Source organism: Gymnodraco acuticeps, unplaced genomic scaffold, assembly GCF_902827175.1.
Source record: "Gymnodraco acuticeps unplaced genomic scaffold, fGymAcu1.1, whole genome shotgun sequence".
Classification (NCBI taxonomy): domain Eukaryota; kingdom Metazoa; phylum Chordata; class Actinopteri; order Perciformes; family Bathydraconidae; genus Gymnodraco; species Gymnodraco acuticeps.
Genome location: NW_022992216.1, coordinates 1,314,775 through 1,336,234, shown reverse-complemented (window position 1 = coordinate 1,336,234; position 21,460 = coordinate 1,314,775). Strand labels below are relative to the sequence as shown.

Here is a 21,460-nt window from a genome sequence, read left to right as displayed (position 1 = left end):
GGAAGAAAAGCAATGTGGAGCGGCACCTCCCCGCTTCATAAGGAGTTTGACCGTGATGTTCCTTCTGGCAGAATCTACACAACACATCAGCCCCATTGAACAGCCTAGTCGTGCCAGCCTATACAACACATGTCCCCCCCACTTTTCGAAATCCCGTTTGTGTCTCCCCACTTTACAAATATGTTTTTTGTTTTTTTTAACACAAGCCGTCATCGCCACGGAGGAGCACACAGCCTCTGTGAGCCAGAGAGAGAGAGAGCTAGAGCTAGAGAGAGCTAGAGAGAGCACACCTTTATCTATTTAATATAGATAAAGTAAGAAATCATTCCAGTGGGTACTATAGGACAGTACAAAAAACAGTTTAAAAGGGGAGTGATTAGTAAAATATGCTTACATGAAAAGATAGAATGCTAACTAGGTAACTTAAGATAAGAATAAACAAGTTTAAATGATTTGTTATTGGTTGTGATCATATTCTAAAGATGTTTGGATTATTGAAAAGTATACAGCTCTCTTTCATCTGAGTGTTGAGAGCTGTATCCATAAATGCATGTTGTGCTCAAAGTGCACCAGATTGATGCATTTAACTTCAACATTTAAAAAACAATCTTGCAGGATGTGAGGTCCACCCTCAAATAAAGCATTTATTTTAGTAAACACTGAAGACGGGTCCCACAGACCCAAACAGCACACAAAGTATAATGTTAAAATGTGCTAAATATATACACTGCAAAATAAAGAGGAGTAAAAGTAGCTCCCGACTTGTTTTATTTTGTGAAAGTAGCTCTCATCCTCAAAAAGGTTGGTGACTCCTGCTCTAAAACAACAACAACGATATTCTGATAGCCAACAAGTTAATTCCCAGAGTACTGCAGTGACTAATGTACCACTCAGTGGCCTCCAGCCTCACCACAGCATGATGTTCCAAACACATGTTAACAGTGTCAGAAGCTCTTCCATGAATACATTTTACATGTGTTGCACTCACTTGGAAGCCAAAGCAGATGGTGGGGATGACGCTGAACATGGAGGCCCACGAGCTGATCCTACACACACACACACACACACACACACACACACACACACACACACACACACACACACACACACACACACACACACACACACACACACACACACACACACACACACACACACACACACACACACACACACACACACACACACACACACACACACACACACACACACACAGGAAGGAAGAGTCATTTTTCCTCACAGATGCCAAGAGAAGAGGAAATAGGCTATTATTAAGGCGTCATTCATAATGCCGTGGCATTTAGAGAAACTTCACCATATGGTTTATATGTCAAAGACAAGCACAGGGTTCAAGGAGAGCAGCGAGGAGGACACATGATCTGCTCTGTGTGTGTGTCATGGATTCAGGAAGATTAAAGGATAAGATGCAATGCAGACATATTTCTATGAAGCGACCTCATTTTATACATTTCAGAATCACAAATTGGAGGAAGTATGTTAACACAGAGGGAATTTGTTTTGGTGTATATTGTTGCGTACATGAACACAATAAGAGGGCTTAACCCTGTGAAGCCTGACACATCAAATAATAGTCAGAAAATTCTAAAAAAAAATTAAATTGAGGTGTTTATTGAACCTTTTATCAAAATACAACAACAAAATATTTGTTAATTATTTACATATATGATTTTTTTTTTATCATATTTGATACGTCAGGCCTTTATGGCAATTTATTGAACTAAACAACGTCTCCTTTTGACACAAAAACAAATATGGATTATTACATTTGGAATATTTTGAACATGTCACAACCCGAACCAACAGGCTGCGACAAAGAAGGGAGATGCGTGCCACAACGTAAGGGATATTGCGGGGGAACTGCGCTCCTTGATCTTGTGGGGGTTCCAGCTACACTGGCCCAGGTGCCAGTGTATTAGACGACAGCCCCGCCCACCTCCAGGAACCTGCTAAGACAAACACAAGCAGGCACCCTGGAGTGGGTGGGGCCGTCAAACATTAACTGATTTTGTTCCGTTTTTTTTTTTAACAGGAGCCCTTTTACAAGCTCTATTTTGCCTTGTGGTAGGACAAAAAGCAGTTTCTGTCCTTGTTGAGGCACAGATGGACATTACATTTCCCACAGTATACATGTGTGAAATGATTGCCTGTGCAGTGCTTGCATCTCTGTCGGGTTTCCCATGTTGGGGAATGATCAATGCCATCCTTTCTCACATCAGCAGGCACACTGGAGTGTTGCCTTTTACGGGGGGGTGTTGAGTCCGGTTCTGGAGAGGATAGTGGTCTGCCACGCTTGATTTTTCCCTTTCCTGCACTTTTAAGGGAAGTGCCAACAGAAGCCTGAAACCTTCGCAAGGCCATGGGTTTTATAATAATAATAATAATAATAATTTCAATTTATATAGCGCCTTTCACGAAACCCAAGGACGCTTTACAATGGGAAGTAACAAAACAAAAAGTAATAATAAAGATACATAGGCTGAAGAAAACAAAAACAGGAACAGGTTGCTGAGTACTGTATATTAGTTGAGGCCAAAGGCCTGAGTGAACAGATGGTGTTTGAGGTGTTTTTTGAAGGTGTCCAGAGTGTCTGCATTCCTGATTGCACAGGGGAGAGAATTCCAGAGGGTGGGGGCTGCGACACTGAAGGCTCTGTTGCCAAATGTTTTCAGCTTGGAGCGCTGGATGGAGAGCAGCCCTTTGTCAGAGGACCGCAGGTGACGAGAGGGGGTGTAGGGCTGAAGGAGGTCAGAGATGTATGGAGGGGCTAGGGAGTGGAGAGATTTGTAAGTTAGCAGGAGGAGTTTGTACTGGATGCGTGACTTGACCGGGAGCCAGTGAAGGTGGATGAGGGTAGGGGTGATGTGTTGCCAGGGCTTAGTGTGGGTGAGGAGCCTGGCTGCAGAGTTCTGGACGTACTGGAGCCTGTCCAGGGCTTTGCTGGTGACCCCGAACAGAACTCCATTGCAGTAGTCCAGACGAGAAGAGATGAAGGTATGAATTAATGTTTCTGCAACGGGGTCGGGGAGAGAGGGCCGGAGTCTGGAGATGTTTCGTAGGTGAAAGAAAGCAGTCCTGGGCTCAAGTTTCTTCTGGTCTCTTCTGTAGAGGTTCCATGCATTGAGAACTGCCACTGTGACAGTGTGCCACCAAATGTACATGTACCATCTTCGGGATTTGAAGCTGAATTTGTAGAGTGCAGACAGCATATCAAGGAGGTCAACACCTCCCATGAACTTGTTGTATGCTTCAACAATGGCTGGTCTGGGAAGCATAATGTGTGTCTTGGTTTTTCGATCCCACCTTTTCACACTTCCAGTTGGTTCGATGCCAACATAAGAGGAGAGTAGGTTCACAGCTTTGTTGTCAAACCATCTATCGATGATGTTTTCCTGGTTTACTCTGAAGTCCATTGACCCTCTTCCCTTTTTCTTGAGCTCTTTTTCATCCATCATGTTGCAGTCTTTGACCCTGTTCATTCGGACAGTGCCTATGTAGTGGATTCCTCTCTCTTTCAGGTGGTCGACCAGTAGAACTGATGTGAAATAGTTGTCTGCAAAGACTTTGTGATTTCTTCCTGCTGGAAGGGTTGATGTCATTTTCAGGACAACATCTCCAGTAACACCAACATCAGATCTCTCCTTGTCTGGATTTTCTGGACCTTGACAAACATCAAAGTCATAAAGGTAGCCACTTTGTCCAGCACGTCCCCACATCTTGAACCCCCATTTGTGAGGCTTTGCTGGCATATAAACACGAAGATGAGACTTTCCCTTGAACGGCACCATAATTTCATCAACTGCATGACATTCTTCAGGAGGTATGCATAGGAATTGTTCACGTAGTTTTTTTTAACCATGGCCTGAGTTTCCAGAGTTTGTCTTTCTTTGCATCATCAGACACATTAAAGTTGTCCTGGAAGTGAATCAGTGTCCGAAATTTCAGAAATCGATCTCGAGACATCACATCACAAACTGCATGGTACTTTGTTTCCATCTCCCAATAGGCTCGTACATTGGGCATCTGTACTAATCCCATGTGCATGTACCAGAGATGTTCACAAGTCTTTTTTTGCAAGTCTAAGTCAAGTCTCAAGTCTTTGTGGGGTGAGACTTGATCAAGTCTCAAGTCTTTGGTCACGAGTCCAAGTCAAGTCTCTAAAAAATAAAAGTCTCATGTCTCTTCTGGTTGTAATAAGCCTTCTATTGTCTGCTGCTATCCAGTCTGTTAAGAATACTGCACAGCTATATCTAAGACATTCAAAGCATTTACTGTATTATTATCACTCCTATATCTATTAGCATACAGTATCAGTACTGATTAGTTGTTTGTTATATGATCACTTTAAACAGGCTATTGCAATGCAATATGAGGAAAAACATCACACTAAATGCTAAATGCAAACAACTTATAAGCAAAACACTTCAGAATCAGAATCACAAATACTTTATTAATCCCCCGCAGGGAAACTGTGTTAAAAGTACTTAAAAGTACTTAAAAGTAAACATTTGTTCTGTGCCATTTGCAACTAAAAAACTATTGCTGCAATATTATCTGAAATATACTGAACTGGTGATATTAAAACATGACCTGTTCCAAAAGAGATATCTACCATTAACACCATTTACCAGCCAGATGCTGGTAAATCATGCAAGTGGCTGGTACTGTATGTTGCACGCACCAGCCACAAATAACAATGGCAATCTATTGAGTGGCTGGTAACATTTCAACATTCACTAGCCATTTGGCCAGTGGACAAAAATGTTAAAATTTGACCTCTGCAACCGTATTGTTTAATTACACTGGGTCTCTAATGACATCTTTTAAGTCTACTATAAATAAACATATTCCTCTATCCTCTCACTCAAACCCAGTGTAATGGTAACCTGATAAACCTGTAACATTAACGTTACGTGGTCAACAATAAACCTGTAACCTGCCTATAAACCGACAGATGTATTTATGTATGTAACTATGTATTTTTCTACGTTTAACGTTATCCAGTAGATGGTGGCAGCGGAACGTATTGATTAACGTTACCGACCTTTTTTATGTCATGTCAAGAGTTGGATGTCAACGCCACTCAACGCAAACAAGTGTGACAAGCAAACATTCACTCATCTTTTCAAATATTCAGTTACAAAGCTAGTAGCAAGCTAAGTTAACATTACATAGCTGATGCTGAGCTAAACATGTTTGCTAACCGTCCATATGCGTTAATGTGACTGACCTCTCCGGGTGAGTTTTCAAGTGCCTGATGAAATTTGACGTTGTTGCACCAGCATCCTTGATTTTAATATTGCAGACTTTGCAGTGTGCGCTCCTTTTGTTGGTGCCGCCGGCGTTTTTGTTCGTAGTTTTTATAGTTGAACCTGCAAGCGGTACAGCTGCAGGTGTGCCGCCGGTCGCCATGGTGTTACCATGATGTTAATGTTAAAGGTGGGGTAGGTAAGTTTGAGAAACCGGCTCGAGATACACTTTTTGTTATATTCCATGGAATACTCTTAACATCCCGATAGCCGGCCCGGCTAAAATAACTGGATGGCCTACCTGCCTGTCAGCCTTCCATCGGGGCACAAACTTATCTCGTGCCCTCATTGGTCATGTGCTCGTTCGTGTGTGTTGGAGGAGGGGCTCTGTAAGGAAGTGGCAGATTTTCTCCGGTTGTGTATTTTCAAATTCTAGCGATCTCGAGCTGGTTTCTCACACTTACCTACCCCACCTTTAATACGCCAAAAATAGAAAACACAATGATTGTTCACGAGTCCCAAAACACGAGTCCAAGTCGAGTCTGAAGTCTTTTGAGCAGGAGTCCAAGTCAAGTCTGAAGTCTCTGTGTGTGCGACTTAAGTGCGACTCGAGTCCGAGTCACAGACTCGAGTCCCCATCTCTGGCATGTACATACCCAGAACCTGCTCAATTTCTTTGGCAGTTGTGTTGACTGACTTACCCTGCTTCTGTACACTATACAAGTTTGTTTGTTCTACTATTTCCTGTAGCATTTCATCTGTAACAAACTGTTTGAAATACATGTATGGTGTCCAGTCACACCTGTCTTCTGAGGCTTCCTCAACACATTCATCAAATTCAACAGCTGGAAGATCATATTGTACATTTCTCCACCTGTATTCTTTCCTTTTCCCTTTGCCTCGTGCTGACTGCTTTGTTGTTGTTGTTGTTGGGCCCTCTACTTATTTCCTCAACTCTGTGCTCATCTGGTCAACACTTTCCTCCTCTTCACTATCACTATCGGAGCTTCCCTCAGTAAACCTTGCGCTAGGAGTCCAGTCCTCATCATCATCCTCATCTTCTCCTAACTGCTCCATGTCACTTGAATTCCCATCCATAATCATGCTGATGGCATCAGCAACAGAGTATTTCTTTGCCATCTAAAAGTAAATGCAAACACAAATTATGACATCTCTTTTTAACCGCTAGAGCCAATGGAATCAAGGGGAAGTTTCCACATATACACACCTTACCAAATAAGGAGTGAGAGTGACGCGTAGCCAAAACCGGAAGCTGCATACACACAAAAAGTGACAGACACTGACAGACACATTGGATTATTAACCTATGGATTAACTTTCAGCCGCGTTTTTATCATTTTTATCGACTTTTGATCAGAATAACAGCTAAAGTGAGACGATGTTCCATTTTTGCTCCGTAATGCGACGTGTTGTGATGTCTGTGTTTGAAAAAACACCCCGCAGCCCCCAACTGAGGTTTAACAGGTTAATTAAATAATCTAAACAGTGTTTTTGGCATTCTGGTAAGCATAATGCAGATTGCATCATGAAATGTACTACAACGACACATATTTTCCAACGTCACATATTTTCCGGAGAAATGTACTCAAAAACCTGCTGTATACTATTTGATACATACATTTTCAACACAATTTCTCTATGAAATAAGCTACAAAATATAAACTGATTATAAATTGCTTCAATACAGTAAATATTCATAGTGAAATATCAGTCACAATATAAAAGTAATTCTTACCGTAATTTATTCAATATTGGCAAAGATGATGCTTCCAAAAGCGTCTGAACCGTTACATGACGGTAGCCATTTTGGATTTGGTCATTAAAAGCGCTCTACAGCCTGCAGTGCCCGCATGATCCACCAGAGGGCAGAAGACATGTATCACATTGCATACAACAGGTCTTTTAGGAACGTACTAGTCATTTGGATGACGTAGAGGTCTCAGAAACTCATGTATCAAATATGATACACTTGGCGTTATATTAAGATGTAAAAAGGAGCAAATATGTAACTATATAAAACGTTTTTTTAGAAGAAATATAAATATTTAAAAAATGAAGTTCAAAAGGAACATGACAATTTACTTGAATAAAATATGTGCAGTTAATTAGAATATAAATTGTGCAGCAGTAGCATTGAACAGAAATGAGAAAAATGTAAAAAGTAAAGTGCATTAACAGTATGTAAAATATGGAATGGCTCATGATATGCGTTCATGTAAACTTTAGGATTAGTTTATTCAAGGCATAGAAAAATACAACCCTCAATACAGAAGTTGACTTATAAATAAAGAAAAACGTACTTTTGTTCTACTCCAATTAAGCTTCTGAGGTTTTAGTCATGCAGACAAAAGTAAATACAGGCTGCTAATTAATACTCAAACACAGTTTGTCATAGAATTTTGAAAGATCCAGACCAACACTAATTTAAAGAGGAAGACATTTTGACAATTATGGGAATACAATCATTGCTTTCTTGCCAAGTATTAAATCCCTCGAAAATCCTTTTTTGTTAAAAATTGAGCTACACAGTCAGCTTAGCTTTGTGTGAAAGCTGGGGTTGAGGGAAGGGAAGAAATAAGCTTTTTCAACAAGGTAACAATTGTATTTACAACAACCACCGCACAAAGACTGTGTCCCCCTTTCCTCTGCCCTGTCCTCTTTGCTGGTATTATATCTATTAAACCACCGTGGGAGAAACAAAGGATTTCAGATTCTTCTTAAACCCTTTTCCCTGCTAACTTTACTTCTTTACGCTAACCTGGCTGTTGCTTCATGTTTATATCTGCACAAAAGTGAATTGTAGCTCATAAAATGTTAAGAAAAAAACAGTATGTGTTTTAAATGTATATAGCTGTGAAAGACTGAAAAAAATACTTAATTAAAGCTTTGATACTTCAGTGCACTCCTGCTGGAAGAAATGTGTCTGCATCTACTCTCGACAACAATGTTGATTCCACCAGCCATTGTGAGCGAAGAAGCAAAGAGATTGTTTGAGTCCCATCATACACACACTTACCCTCCGGTGTAGAGAGGGGCGATGTGAACGATAACAGAAGGCGTGGTGTGGTATTTGACGATGACGGCGATTGCCAGGTAGGTCGCAGCCACAGTTCCCAGAACACTGAAGAGAGGAGGGACATTGTGGTCAGAGAGAGAGGGATGACTGGAAACTGGCTGCAGGACCCTCAATAGAGTCACATCATCATTTATCCACATACACACACACATGCAGGACTGTTGTATCCTACACACGGTTCCATCGCGTTGAAGCTTGCCGGTGGCCGTGTCTGGCGCTTGGGGTTAACACGACCAACAACCAATCATATTAATCTCCCGCCCCGGACACACAAAGTACGCGGTTTGATTGGCTAGCGCTTGTACTGGCATATGATTTGATTGGCTGGCGCTTCCATCAACGCTTAAAGTTGAACCTTTCTCAACTTTCACTGCGAGCAAAGCAAAGCAACGGAACCACAATTCATTTCGGCAAAGCGTGACGTCCCCCCATTCAAAGTGAATGGGAAGCGTCTCCGTTGAAGCTCGCAACGGAACCGTGTGTAGGATGCGTGAGATAAAGGCTACTTTCCTCAGCAGCAGTGTTGGAAAAGGTACTCTGATATTTTAAATAAGTGAAAGTAGCATTACTCCATTAGTGAAAGGGAAAGTCCTGCAATCAAGATCTTAGTTGAAAGAGCACAATTATTAACACCAAAAGACACTTGCACACTAGTCATTAACCTGTTAAGCCCTGAGCCTGTTTTTCAGGTCTCAGGCTCGAAAATGACATTCCCAGAACAAATGACCATATCTTCCCTTCTAAAAAGGGTTAAATTAATAATCTTTTTTCTCAAAGTAATGATAAACCTGTGAGTTGGATGTAGAAAAGTCAGAATCAATATAGATGTTTTTTATTTTAAAGAAAATTCAGATTGAAAAATTATAGTGTCCGTCCAAAGATTTTTTACTTATAGTGAAAACTACCCTTGGATGATGGTAAGGTAGACTAAAAGCTTTAGGAATCCAAAGTACAACAAATAATAAGTACCCTGTATCAAGATTGATGCAAAACAAGTGACATTTGACCTTTTTAAGAGAGGTTTAGCAAAAAAAACTCCACCTCTGAGGTGATTTGGGTGGAAATGGCCATTTTTACCGTTTCTCTGGAACCCATTGGTCGATTTTGACATCTCTTTTTGACCGTTAGAGCCAATAGAATCGAAGGGGAATTTCCCCATACACACACATGGTAAAAAATAGAAGGTGGGGGCTTTGCGCATGCAGGTTTGCATCAGAGCGAACCTATCTCTCGCTCTGACATCTGGAAACGGAAAAGCAGGTTTATTGCTTATGGATTATCAGAAATAATTTCAAAGGGACACAGACACATTGGATTAACCTATGGATTAACTTCAGCAGCGTTTTTATCGTTTTTATGTCATTGAAGACCACTTTTGATCAGACAACGACAAAGGTGAGCCATGTTGCCGTTTTTAGCTACCCAGCGCCACATGTTTTGATGTCTGTTCTTGTTAATAGCTTCGCGAGTTCTTATCATGGAGTGATGATGTATGTAACGATCGATTCTGTGTCATCTCACGATGCAAATCGATGGGTTGGGCGTGCAGCCACGATAAGTAATAAGGGTGTTATGAGCAGTGTTGTGCTAGTTACTGAAAACCAGTAACTAGTTACCATTACTAGTTACTTAATTTCAAAAGTAACTCAGTTACTTTACTAGTTACTTACACCAAAAAGTAATGCGTTACAGTGAAAAGTAACGTTTAAGTTACTTAAAGAAAGGGCTCCCATTAATGCCCTTATAGCCTTCATTTCAGTACTGTTATTGCATTGGAGAATAATACAATCTGTTGATCAACTTGACATGCATTATATGTAATCTGGATTGCATCGATATTAGCTGGCTTTCCATTTTTGTATATTCTTTCTCCAGGTAGTTGGAAAAAGTTTTCCGTCCCATATGCCGTGTGCCGCCCGGACATGCTATCATGCTAACTAGCTCCCTGAAAGCGGGTGACTCCACTGTAGCAATAGCCTGCATGTGTTCTACAACATACCGTGCAATGGCTTTATCGACTTTTCCCTGGCTAGCAGTCCCTTGGTTAAAATCCAGCCGCTGTTGCTTAGGTGGAGGTGGAGTGGCGTCGGCTGAGTCTCTGTGGTCTTAGCTACTAGCTTCGTCCCAGCATGTTGTTTTTGCATTTGTTTTAAGAGATTTGAATGACTGGTTTGGGCAGTAGATAAGATATTTGACCCGCCAGGACACAACTTACATTTAACAGAAACTTTCTTTTCTTTGTGCTCGACAAAAGTGAAATAGTGAGGATATCTCCAGGTGGATAAACTAGACTTGAGCTCCGCCGCCGCCATGATAGTCTTGTTAGTAAACAACACAAACACGCCCATAGCCCGTCTCCGCATGTGACACAGGAAGTATCTAAGTACATTTACTCAAGTACTGTACTTAAGTACAGTTCTCATCTCTGTTCGCCTGGCTGTTGACTATATAAAAAAAACTAACGGAGTAATGCACCATGTAGTAACGGTGTAGGAGCCATTATGTGGGTGTTGTTGGTGTGTCAGTTTATTTGAGTTATATGTATAGTGCAATATTATTTATGAACACTGGGTGGCGGGGTTTAGCTGCACCGGGTGTATATAAGGAGGTCATAGGTGACAGGAGAAGGGAGGACACAGAAGGAGAAGAGCATACCGATTCCACCAGCCCGGCAGATGCTCATAGAATCACTAGAACGCTAAATTAACCCTGGTATGTAAAGACGAATAAACATCATCATAAACCACAACTAAGGACCGGAAAATCATCTGTTTGTGTCTGGATCACTTTTCAACCCTTCTGTGAAAGTAACGGCAAACATATATAGGACATAGGAAAAGGAAATTGCCATTACATTAAGTGGAATCGTACTTTTGAGTGAAACTGGACAATTGGATTCACTTCAAATTGGATTAAGGATCGTTTTCGGGGAAAACAAATAATTGGATTATTGCACCATCGACTTCTCATCACGGGGCAGCTGCACACGCCACAATCAGCTGGAGATTGTTCCCACCTGCGAGGACCGAAGAGGCTGAGAGAGGACTGGGAAAGCGGCCGGGTATGTGCACCGTGCAGCGTGATAAGTAGATTGTAAAAGAGATATTAAGCTGTATTGGACAATGGCTTAGTAAATGGATGTGGTGCTGCAACATTGTCAGCTGTTTGAAGCAGCGCGCTGTCAGCTAACGGACAATTCCTGAGAACGAAACTTAAAGGGACAGTGAACATTAATCATGTCTGTGACATCTGACGTCACGTCACAAGATGGCGCTGTTGGACTGCAATCTGTGAGAGAAAAAAGGATTATCACTCACACTGCCAAAGGATTGGAATTGTTTATTGCAAACTGCCAAAAAGCAAGTAACTTCAGTTACAAACAAGTAAAGAAGTTAATGGAAGTACTGAAAGAGCTTATGAGCTCAGAAGACAATGCAAAGGAAATACAGTTGAAACTGGTTGACTTTAAGAAGTTGTGTGATGAACTAAAAGAAAATCACAAATCATTAACTGACCTTCAACTGCCTGAAGAAGAAATGGGAAAGCAAAGGCAGTGGCTGCAAGAAAAGATGCATATATTTGATGGATTTATACAAGATGCAAATGTGTGGTTATCTGAGAGTGGACAGGCAATTAGACACTCTATTGTGGGAAGTGCCATAGAACAAAGTGTCAGCTCAGATGACATCGGACCTGATGACAGCATTTCAAAGGCATCACACCCTCAGTCAAAATACAAACCTGGTTCATCACACGCATCATCTACCTCTTCTGCTCGAATTAAAGCCCAGGCAGAAAGGGCGGCTTTAATCGAAAGGGCGGCAGCACTGAACAAACAACATGAGCTTGATGTAGAAGGGGAACAATTAAAACACCAGAAACAACAGTTGGAACAACAGAAACAACAACAGGAACAACAGTTGGAACAACAGTTGGAACAACAGAAACAACAACAGAAACAACAGTTGGAAGAACAGGTGAAACGGAAAAAGGAACAACTGGATATACAAACTAAGCTGGCAGAAGCCAATGCCAGGCTAAACGTGCTCAGCATGGGATCAAGACACACCTCTAGAGCATCAGATGGGATGAGCTCTTACTACAGAAACCCTACAGCAAGATTTAATGTACAGGCCACTGAATTCTTGCCTCATCAAGCCCAAACCTCTATTCCCAGACAAAGTATACAGACACATGTGCAGGGACATGTTGACATCACACCACCTGTAATCAACAATGGTAATCAAGGTGACATCTATAACTTAATCCAGAGGCAAAATGACAACACTGCTATGCTGGCTCAACAACATCTCACTTCTACTTTACCTCCAAGAGACATTCCTGTTTATGACGGTGACCCATTGCAGTTTGAAGCTTTCATCCGTGCATTTGAAAGAGGAGTAGAGCGGAAAACTAATGATGAAAGTGACTGCCTGCATTACCTAGAGCAATACACTAGAGGACAACCACAGGACCTAGTGCGCAGCTGCCAACATCTGCCTCCAGCTCAAGGTTATCAAAGGGCAAAACAGCTGCTTAAAGAGCACTTTGGTAATGAACATAAGATCGCCACTGCATACATGAACAAAGCATTTACCTGGACAATGATCAAAGCGAAGATGTGAAAGCACTGCAAGCCTTCTCTTTGTTCCTAAGAGGTTGTTGCAATGGAACATCTCACCTATATGGATGAAATGAATGTTGTTTCAAACATGAAACACATACTTCAGAAACTACCCTACAAATTCAGAGACAAGTGGAGGAATAGAGCATGTCAGCTACAGGAAGAGCGTGGGCATCGAGCTACATTTCCTGACCTTGTTAGCTTCATAGAGAGGCAAGTGAAGATACTGTCAGATCCTCTGTTTGGAAGCATCCAGGATGATGAAGCAACTGCAGCTATCAAAACTGTTATCTCTACCTTTTCAAAGGGAAAACCAAGCCTAAGGGGAAGTAGTTTTGCAACAATTATTACCTGCCCAAGAACAGCAGTGCTAGAACATGTAACAACGAATGGAATGAAAATACCTCCATCAAGCCACAACTCCCTACATTTGTGTTTGTTCTGCAGAAGAAGTGGTCACTCATTGGAGCAGTGTCCACACATCCTGAAGAAAACACACAGAGAAAGAATGGACTTCTTGAAAGGAAAAGGGGTGTGTTTTGGATGCCTAAAAATAGGACACATGAGCAAACACTGCCACAGTCGTTTGACATGTTATGTGTGCTATCAAAGCCATCCTGAAATACTCCACATTGAACAAAAAGGCAAAAGAGAGGAAGCAGAACACACAAAACAGAATGGGAAGCCAATGGAAAGTAATAGTGTCATCTCACCTCATACATGTGGTCACATTGGGGCCGGTGATGAAAACTCCATCTTCTCCATTGTACCAGTACAAGTAAAGAGCCACAAAGGGGACAAAGTGTTACAAACTTATGCATTTCTGGACCATGGAAGTTCATCCACCTTTTGCACAGAAAGTTTAATGAGGAGGCTAAACCTTACAGGACAAAGGACTAACATTCTCCTAAAGACAATGAATCAGAGAAAGATTGTGTCTAGTCATCATATCTCAGGTTTGGAAATATCGAGTCTGGACGAAAACAATTTCCTTCAACTATCCGATGTGTTTACACATAAAACCATGCCTGTTTCCAAGCACAATATTCCTCTACAAGAAGATCTGGAAAAATGGCCTTACTTAAAGGACATCAAAATTAATGAAATTGCTTCTGGCATTGACCTACTCATTGGGACAAATTCTCCTAAGGTATTGGAACCTTGGGAGCTGATCAATAGCCAAGGAGAAGGACCGTACGCTGCAAAGACCCTACTGGGGTGGGTCTTCTATGGTCCCCTAAAAGGAAGCAACGACAGCAGAGATGCTAATGGCCACCCTGCTGCTGTTAATCGGATAGCCATGGTACACCTAGAGGAGCTATTGGTCAAACAATACAAGCATGATTTCAAGGAAAATACAAGCAAGGAAACAGAGGAAATGTCCAGAGAAGACAAACAATTCCTGAACATTATGAATCACTCTGCAAACATGTCAGACGCCAAAGAGGATGGCGATGTTGTAGCGGACGCCAAAGAGGATGGAGATGTTGTAGCAGACGCCAAAGAGGATGGCGATGTTGTAGCAGATGCCAAAGGAGACAGTGATAGGGATGTTGAAGGCAAAACTGAGGCCCCCCAAGAAGAAGAAGATGAGGGTCGGGATTCAGGTGATTACTATGAAGAGGCAGAAGACGAGCCTTTTGAAAGCCAGCCGACTTCAGACTCCTGTCACAGCATGCCTGACTTCACAGCAGATGTCGAGTTACACAAATCTGACGTAGTGCCTGAGGAAGAAGCCAAGCCTGTGGCCGAGAAAGTGAAGATGTCAGATGGACACTACTGCCTAGACTTGCCATTCAGACAAGAACATGCCAGCTTGCCCAACAACAAACACGTTACCGAGCAGCTCATCTGCGATGTTGCTGCTATGGTAGCAGGGCACCGGCTGAACCCAAGTGACAGACCTGAGGAAGTGACTGACTCATCAATGCAGGAGCCCTATAAGGAGAGGCTTGGAATTGGGTGAAAATATAACCCACAGGTTCTCTCAGCGCTGGAGGGATGGCAACACGACTGCTTCAACCTAAGAACAGCAAAGACTGATGACCCTTAAAATAAGGGAGAAGAAAATAAACTAAACATTCTTTAAGAATTACATGCTAACACATACACACCTTTTGTATAGCTCCTTTATTATTTATTGGTAATTGTCTTTTTTCTCATACTAAAGCCAATTAGGGGCCGGTGTGTAGGAGCCATTATGTGGGTGTTGTTGGTGTGTCAGTTTATTTGAGTTATATGTATAGTGCAATATTATTTATGAACACTGGGTGGCGGGGTTTAGCTGCACCGGGTGTATATAAGGAGGTCATAGGTGACAGGAGAAGGGAGGACACAGAAGGAGAAGAGCATACCGATTCCACCAGCCCGGCAGATGCTCATAGAATCACTAGAACGCTAAATTAACCCTGGTATGTAAAGATGAATAAACATCATCATAAACCACAACTAAGGACCGGAAAATCATCTGTTTGTGTCTGCGTCTGGATCACTTTTCAACCCTTCTGTGAAAGTAACGGCAAAAATATATAGGACATAGGAAAAGGAAATTGCCATTACAAATGGTAACTGAGTTACAGAATGTATAAAATAATGCGTTAGAGTACTAGTTACTGCCAAAAATAACGGCGTTACAGTAACGCGTTAGTCCCAACACTGGTTATGAGTGAGTTTCTGTGCAACACGCCGTTAGAAATTTTCGCTCGTGGCTAATTCAGAGGCTCAGCATTAGCTTTGTGGGGTTTTAAAAAAAAAAAAAAATGGTCAGTTACCTGAGTTTCTTCCCGTTACATGGATATAAAACATTCATAGTTTACTGAATATTAAGATGCCCTCAGACGCTGTTTCCTGCAGATGACGCGTTTCCCCCCCCGGTATCGGGGGTGCGGTGTAGAAGAGGTTAAATTACTGCATTATGATTATTGATGCTTTAATGCATTTAATCACAGATTGTATGTGCTTCTTATTTAAGTTACTTTGTTCTTTAGTTATATTTCAATGTGTATTTATGGATTGCATAAAGCCGCCTAAAAATGTAGTTAAAGTAACGTTATTAGTGTCATAAATGTAAATACTCAGGTACATTTTTTGATTTTTTTCCTCACTTTATCTGCTGTTGTAATGATGTAAATGTCCCCATTGCGGGACAAATAAAGGCTTTTTGATTCTCAGTAACAAAATAATTACCTAAGTATTAGTGGTGGAAGAAGTACTCAAATTTTTTAGTAAGTAAAAGTAGCAACAGCAAAAATTCTGTCTTAAAAGTACACATTTATTAACATCAAAATATTCTTATGTACCAAAGTAAGATAAAGTTAAAGTTACATAAGATATATTTGATCACATTTAATAAGATAAATCATTTGCAAGCATGGGAGCTCAATATGTGGGGTCTATTTTCTGCCGCTGCCTTCAGTCAAATCAATATCTATTCATATCTTTCACTCCACTGTAACATTTACTTTTCTACTTTATACCCTGCTTGTTCTAATCTGTACTCTTGGCTTTTTAATTACAGTTTTTGAATGTTGTGCTGTCTTACTCCAGCCAGCAGGTGGTGCTGTTGCTTTTTGTTTTACTTCTTCTTTTGTTAGTAGCAGCCAATTGGAAAGACTTGCATTGGCCGTTTCTCAATGTCGAGTATACCTGCTGCAGAGCCACTATTTCAAGTATACTACGTCATCAAGTGGCGCCGTATGCTGGGCATTTAACCATGGATGTATAAGAACTTTGTATAAGAACTGGATACAGTGTGGGAGGCGGGGCCTCATTCATTCCTATGAGAGTTGCTCATTGGCGCATGATGATAAAATGGCCCAACTTTTGAGAGAGTGAAACGTCACAGATTACCCGGCATGCCTGAGAAGTACCCGTATGTGCGCTCATAGCGCATGCGCAACTTTAACCAAAATGCTGGTTCACATCAAGCACGTCAATTTGCGTACACGTAACAGCACCGCACGTTCATGACAGCATGGTACTGGATTGTTATTATGATGGAATTTGATATTAACGAGGCGGCAGTTAGCAGCTAGCTAGTAATTATGCTAATGTACACATCAATCGTTATGTACTTATATTACGCTGTAACAGGATCTAGTGATATCCAAGCAACAGAGCTTCATTTAGCATGAAAGAATGATTGCACTGTGTATATATATATATATATATATATATTAGGGCCGGGACTCGATTAAAAAAATTAATCTAATTAATTAGAGGCTTTGTAATTAATTAATCGAAATTAATCGCATTTTTAATCACATATAAATATTTGACCTGAGAACAGTGAGAAGCAATTTTTTTCACATGGATTTGAGTATACCATTAGGCGCATTCACACCGCAGTACTTTTCCCACAAAGGTTCATGAGAACTCTTTGAACCTGGGGCTAGATTAGGCAAATGAAGCCGCTGACGTCACTTCTTCTTCTTCTGCTTTGGGTTTACTGGCAGGCCGCAAACCACTTCACGGCGTATACTGCCGCCCAAAGTCCCCGGCCGGAAGTCCCCGGAGTTGGGGACTGGCTTCAGTAGAAGCTGCTGGGAGTCCCAGCAGCTTCTACTGAAGCCGTCCGAGTAAATCGCCAGAACGCCGACACCTCCTCATCTCCACCGCTCCCATGTTTTATTTTGTGTTGCCATAAGTTAGTCTCTCTGCGTTTCTGCGCTGGGCTAATGCTAATAATGCTAATGCGAGGATATGGCGACAATGGCGGCTTCACAAAACTTTTTGGGAGTTTTACGGGGCGTGGTTTGCAATCCGCCCAGCCAATCAGACATATAGCTCTCTTCTCACAAGAGAGCCGTACGAAAGTCCCTGCTCTCTAGCAGGGACTTTCGTGGGGTGAACTAATTTTAGTACCGGCTCTTTTTGGTGTGAACACGATAAAAGAGGCTAACGTCTAGGGGTGGGCGGATCGATCCCAAAATATCGATACCTCCGATATTACGTTACGTTTCAAAATATCGATACTAGAGCCAATAGGATCGATACTGTTATACTTTTTTTCTCGTCTCCTCTACTCGTCAATTTCTTCAAAAAACTATGTGCAGACGAACACAAGTATATGCTCTTTTCTTCTCTCTCCACTGCTGTCCTCTTCTCCTCGAGGCTCCCTGCCTGAACGCCGATTATCAAGCTGACTGACAGCAGCCAGCAGGGCAGGACAGCAGCAGCCAGCGACTCGCGAGTGCAACACACGCGCATGATGGCTGAGAGAAAGAGCAGCGTTGTGTGGAGCAATTTCACAACTGGCCATTAAAACTTAGCGAACTGTGATGTGTGCAAGAAGACAGTTCGCTACTTTGGCCACTTTGTATTGTTATTTTTCATGTTTGCACTTTAAATTTGCAAAAGTAAAACGTGTATTTGTCTATAAAAACTGTCCTGTTTTTATTCATGAAAATGAATTCAGATTTAGTCTATTTATGATGATTTCTGCTCAAAAATCATGTCATGCAGCTCTCCCCTATATGAAAGTACATAAGACGCTTTTCATTAAAAAAAGTATCGGTATCGATATCGGTATCGGCGATACTGGCCCTGAAATACTTGGTATCGGATCGAATCCAGATTTTGTGGTATCGCCCACCCCTACTAACGTCCACGCTAGCTTCCACGCTAGCTGCTATATGTTTTGCATTGAGGTGATACTTGAGGCTTGATGTGCTGCGGTGATATGCGAATTCCTTTTTGCATAATTTGCACACAACCGTGCTCTTATCGACGCTTCCATCCGTCCGTTTTTTTAAAACAACATTTCCCACTGTTGTTCACTGTGGTTTGTTGTTGTCTGAAGTCATGAACGTTAGTTGGTGCTCCAGTATAATCGGTACGCCTGAAACTCATCCAGTGAGAAACGTTCCGCGGTGCAAAAATAAGTGCGATTAAAATGCGTTAATTTTTTTAAGTCCCGGCCCTAATATATATATATATATATATATATATATATATACTTATAATAATAAGTAATATTAACTTTATTTAATACAACATTTACGGTACAAGATTTAATCATACAGCCCATGTAGTATGATAATGAATTAGGCAAGGCAAGGCAAGGCAAGTTTATTTATATAGCACTTTTCAACACAAGGCAATTCAAAGCAATATATCCATTATTACAGCTCCGTGGGGTGGCAGTAAGACGATATGGGTCCGTTCTTATTGTGCATCCATGGGTAAAGATAAACGCAACACACATTGGTTTCTCAAACAGCATCTCTGTAAACTACGTGTATTCACTGAATTTCACTCTCTGCCTTTAACGGCTCGTTGTAGCTCCAATAGCTCCAGCCCACACCCTCCCTGTGAGCACAGTGTGCTCTGATTGGTCGTGACACGTAACATGAACGTGCCGGGCGGCGCGGTCCTGTGGGTTAGATGCGCGTTCATAATGCAGAGGGAAATAACTCTCAGAATAACGTTATTAGCACATTATTACAACTTGAGGAACGAATGTTTTTAATAAGGGCTATACAAGTGTTCATACTGGGTAGTTTATTTAGTTTAAAAAAAATTATCCAACGATTTACAGACCACTCTTTCCCCATGTAAGTCAATGGGAAAAAGTGTTTCCGGGCCTGGCAACCAAACGGAAGTGTAGTACCGCCGTTTGGCCAGCACGAATATTTTCATCTGAGTCCGGCGCACTTCCTGGGGGCTTGCATTTAACATGCAACAGTCCTTCGGCGCCACTCGATGACGTAGTATACTTGAAATAGTGGCTCTGCAGCCGGTATACTCGACATTGAGAAACGGCCATTGAAAAACATAGGAAGTGATACCCACATGTGAGTAGTGGTTGAAAGGGACAGAGAGGAGAATATTATTGTTTGAATCTGCATCCATCCTTCTTTGCTATGTTGTTGAAAGCATTGCCTGTAAGTATTTTTGGCCTTTGTACATATTCTTAAGAGGATATCAATGATTATTTTGACGTTTCAATGTTTAACCTGTTAAGCCCGAAGGTCCCCGCCGGCGGGGACCCTGGGTTTTTTTTTCACGACACTGTGTCTCAGGCAGGGCTCGACATTAACGACTGCCCGATGGCCCGGGGCCATCTAGTATTTAGCTCGGGCAATGAAGCCTCACCTGCTGGTTGCCCGATCGGGCAATCTATTATGCCAGTATCATGCAGCTCGCGGATCCAGTAATGAGTGACCTGACAGTAAAACTAAACATATCTATAACTAGTTCAGGTAGTTTCAGAGGTCATTAAAATAGCTAAGTGTGATATTCTAACCTGAAGTGTGTGTTTTGTCCGCTCACCGCTGCATGTGATCATGCAGAGCTGCGTGTCCACTCGTCAGCCTGCTCAGCTGATCTCTCTCTCCCGTCAGATTAGACTCGCGTTTATGTCCATATCGATCAGATCCAGCTAATGATATGACTACCTGCTTATTAAAAGACACCTACACAATAAGTGTCGCTATGCAACTGGGTGAGGTCACAAAGTATAGCGCAGCATTATGCATTTGTTTACATGCCCACCGGAACCCCGAGGCATTACCAACAGATCAACGCACAATCAACCCATACAGGACATCTCTTTCTCCACATTACGTGTTAGACATTAGAATTGACTATTCTTGTCTGTCACATAAGTGGCGCAACTGAAGCGGTATTGCGCTAAAGGGAAATAATTTTGACCGGACATTTTGACCGAAGAGATTTAGATTTGCCGGCTAATGGGAACTATGACGTCGCCATTTTGTGTGCTTCGCGGATGCGCTCGGCTCCTCTCGACTGCTGCTCGGGTCTGTTCGGTCAGCTTCCGGATGAGGAGGCATTCGTTCGACCAACTTACAGTAGATAACATTACAAACATTTTTAACAGGGTTCATACTAGTGTAAATAATGTTTGTTTTGGCATTAATAACTGAATGTAATGTTTTCTACTTTTTTACATCTGGGAAGGCATTTGCCTTCATCAGATGGAAAGTGTCTTGACCAACAACTTAAGTATTTCTTATAGCTATGCAGGGCATGCAAGCGAGCAAACACAAACAAGAACAAACAAACACGTGAAATGAAGAATAAAATTGAAATTGTACATTACATTACATTACATTGCATTTAGCTGACGCTTTTGTCCAAAGCGACTTACAATAAGTACATTCGACCAGGAAGACACAACCTTGAAGAAAACAGAATCATATAAGTATATCAGGTTTCATAGAGCCAAACATTTCAAGTGCTACTCAACTGGCTTTAGGTAATCCAGTCCTTTATTGGTATAAAAGTGCTTCGTTAATCGTTCTAACGCTCGAAGTGGAGTCGAAAGAGATGAGTTTTCAGTTTGCGCCGGAAGATGTGCAAGCTATCTGCCGTCCTGATGTCAATGGGGAGCTCATTCCACCATCTTGGAGCCAGGATAGCAAACCCACGTGTTTTCGCCGATGGGAACTTGGGTCCCCCTCGCAGCGAGGGCGCAACGAGTCGTTTGGCTGATGCAGAGCGTAGTGCACG

General features: G+C 41.8%; 1 protein-coding gene across 1 annotated transcript in view; it reads right to left on the bottom strand.

The window, feature by feature from the left end:
* Positions 1-21,460, bottom strand: part of slc38a8a (solute carrier family 38 member 8a) — a 126,844-nt gene that overhangs the window by 19,703 nt on the left and 85,681 nt on the right. The window contains exons 4-5 of the mRNA XM_034205872.1: positions 8,305-8,409; positions 989-1,046 (exon numbers count right to left, since the gene is read on the bottom strand). Coding sequence (XP_034061763.1) covers positions 989-1,046; positions 8,305-8,409 — 163 coding nt within the window. The remainder of the gene's footprint in view (positions 1-988; positions 1,047-8,304; positions 8,410-21,460) is intronic.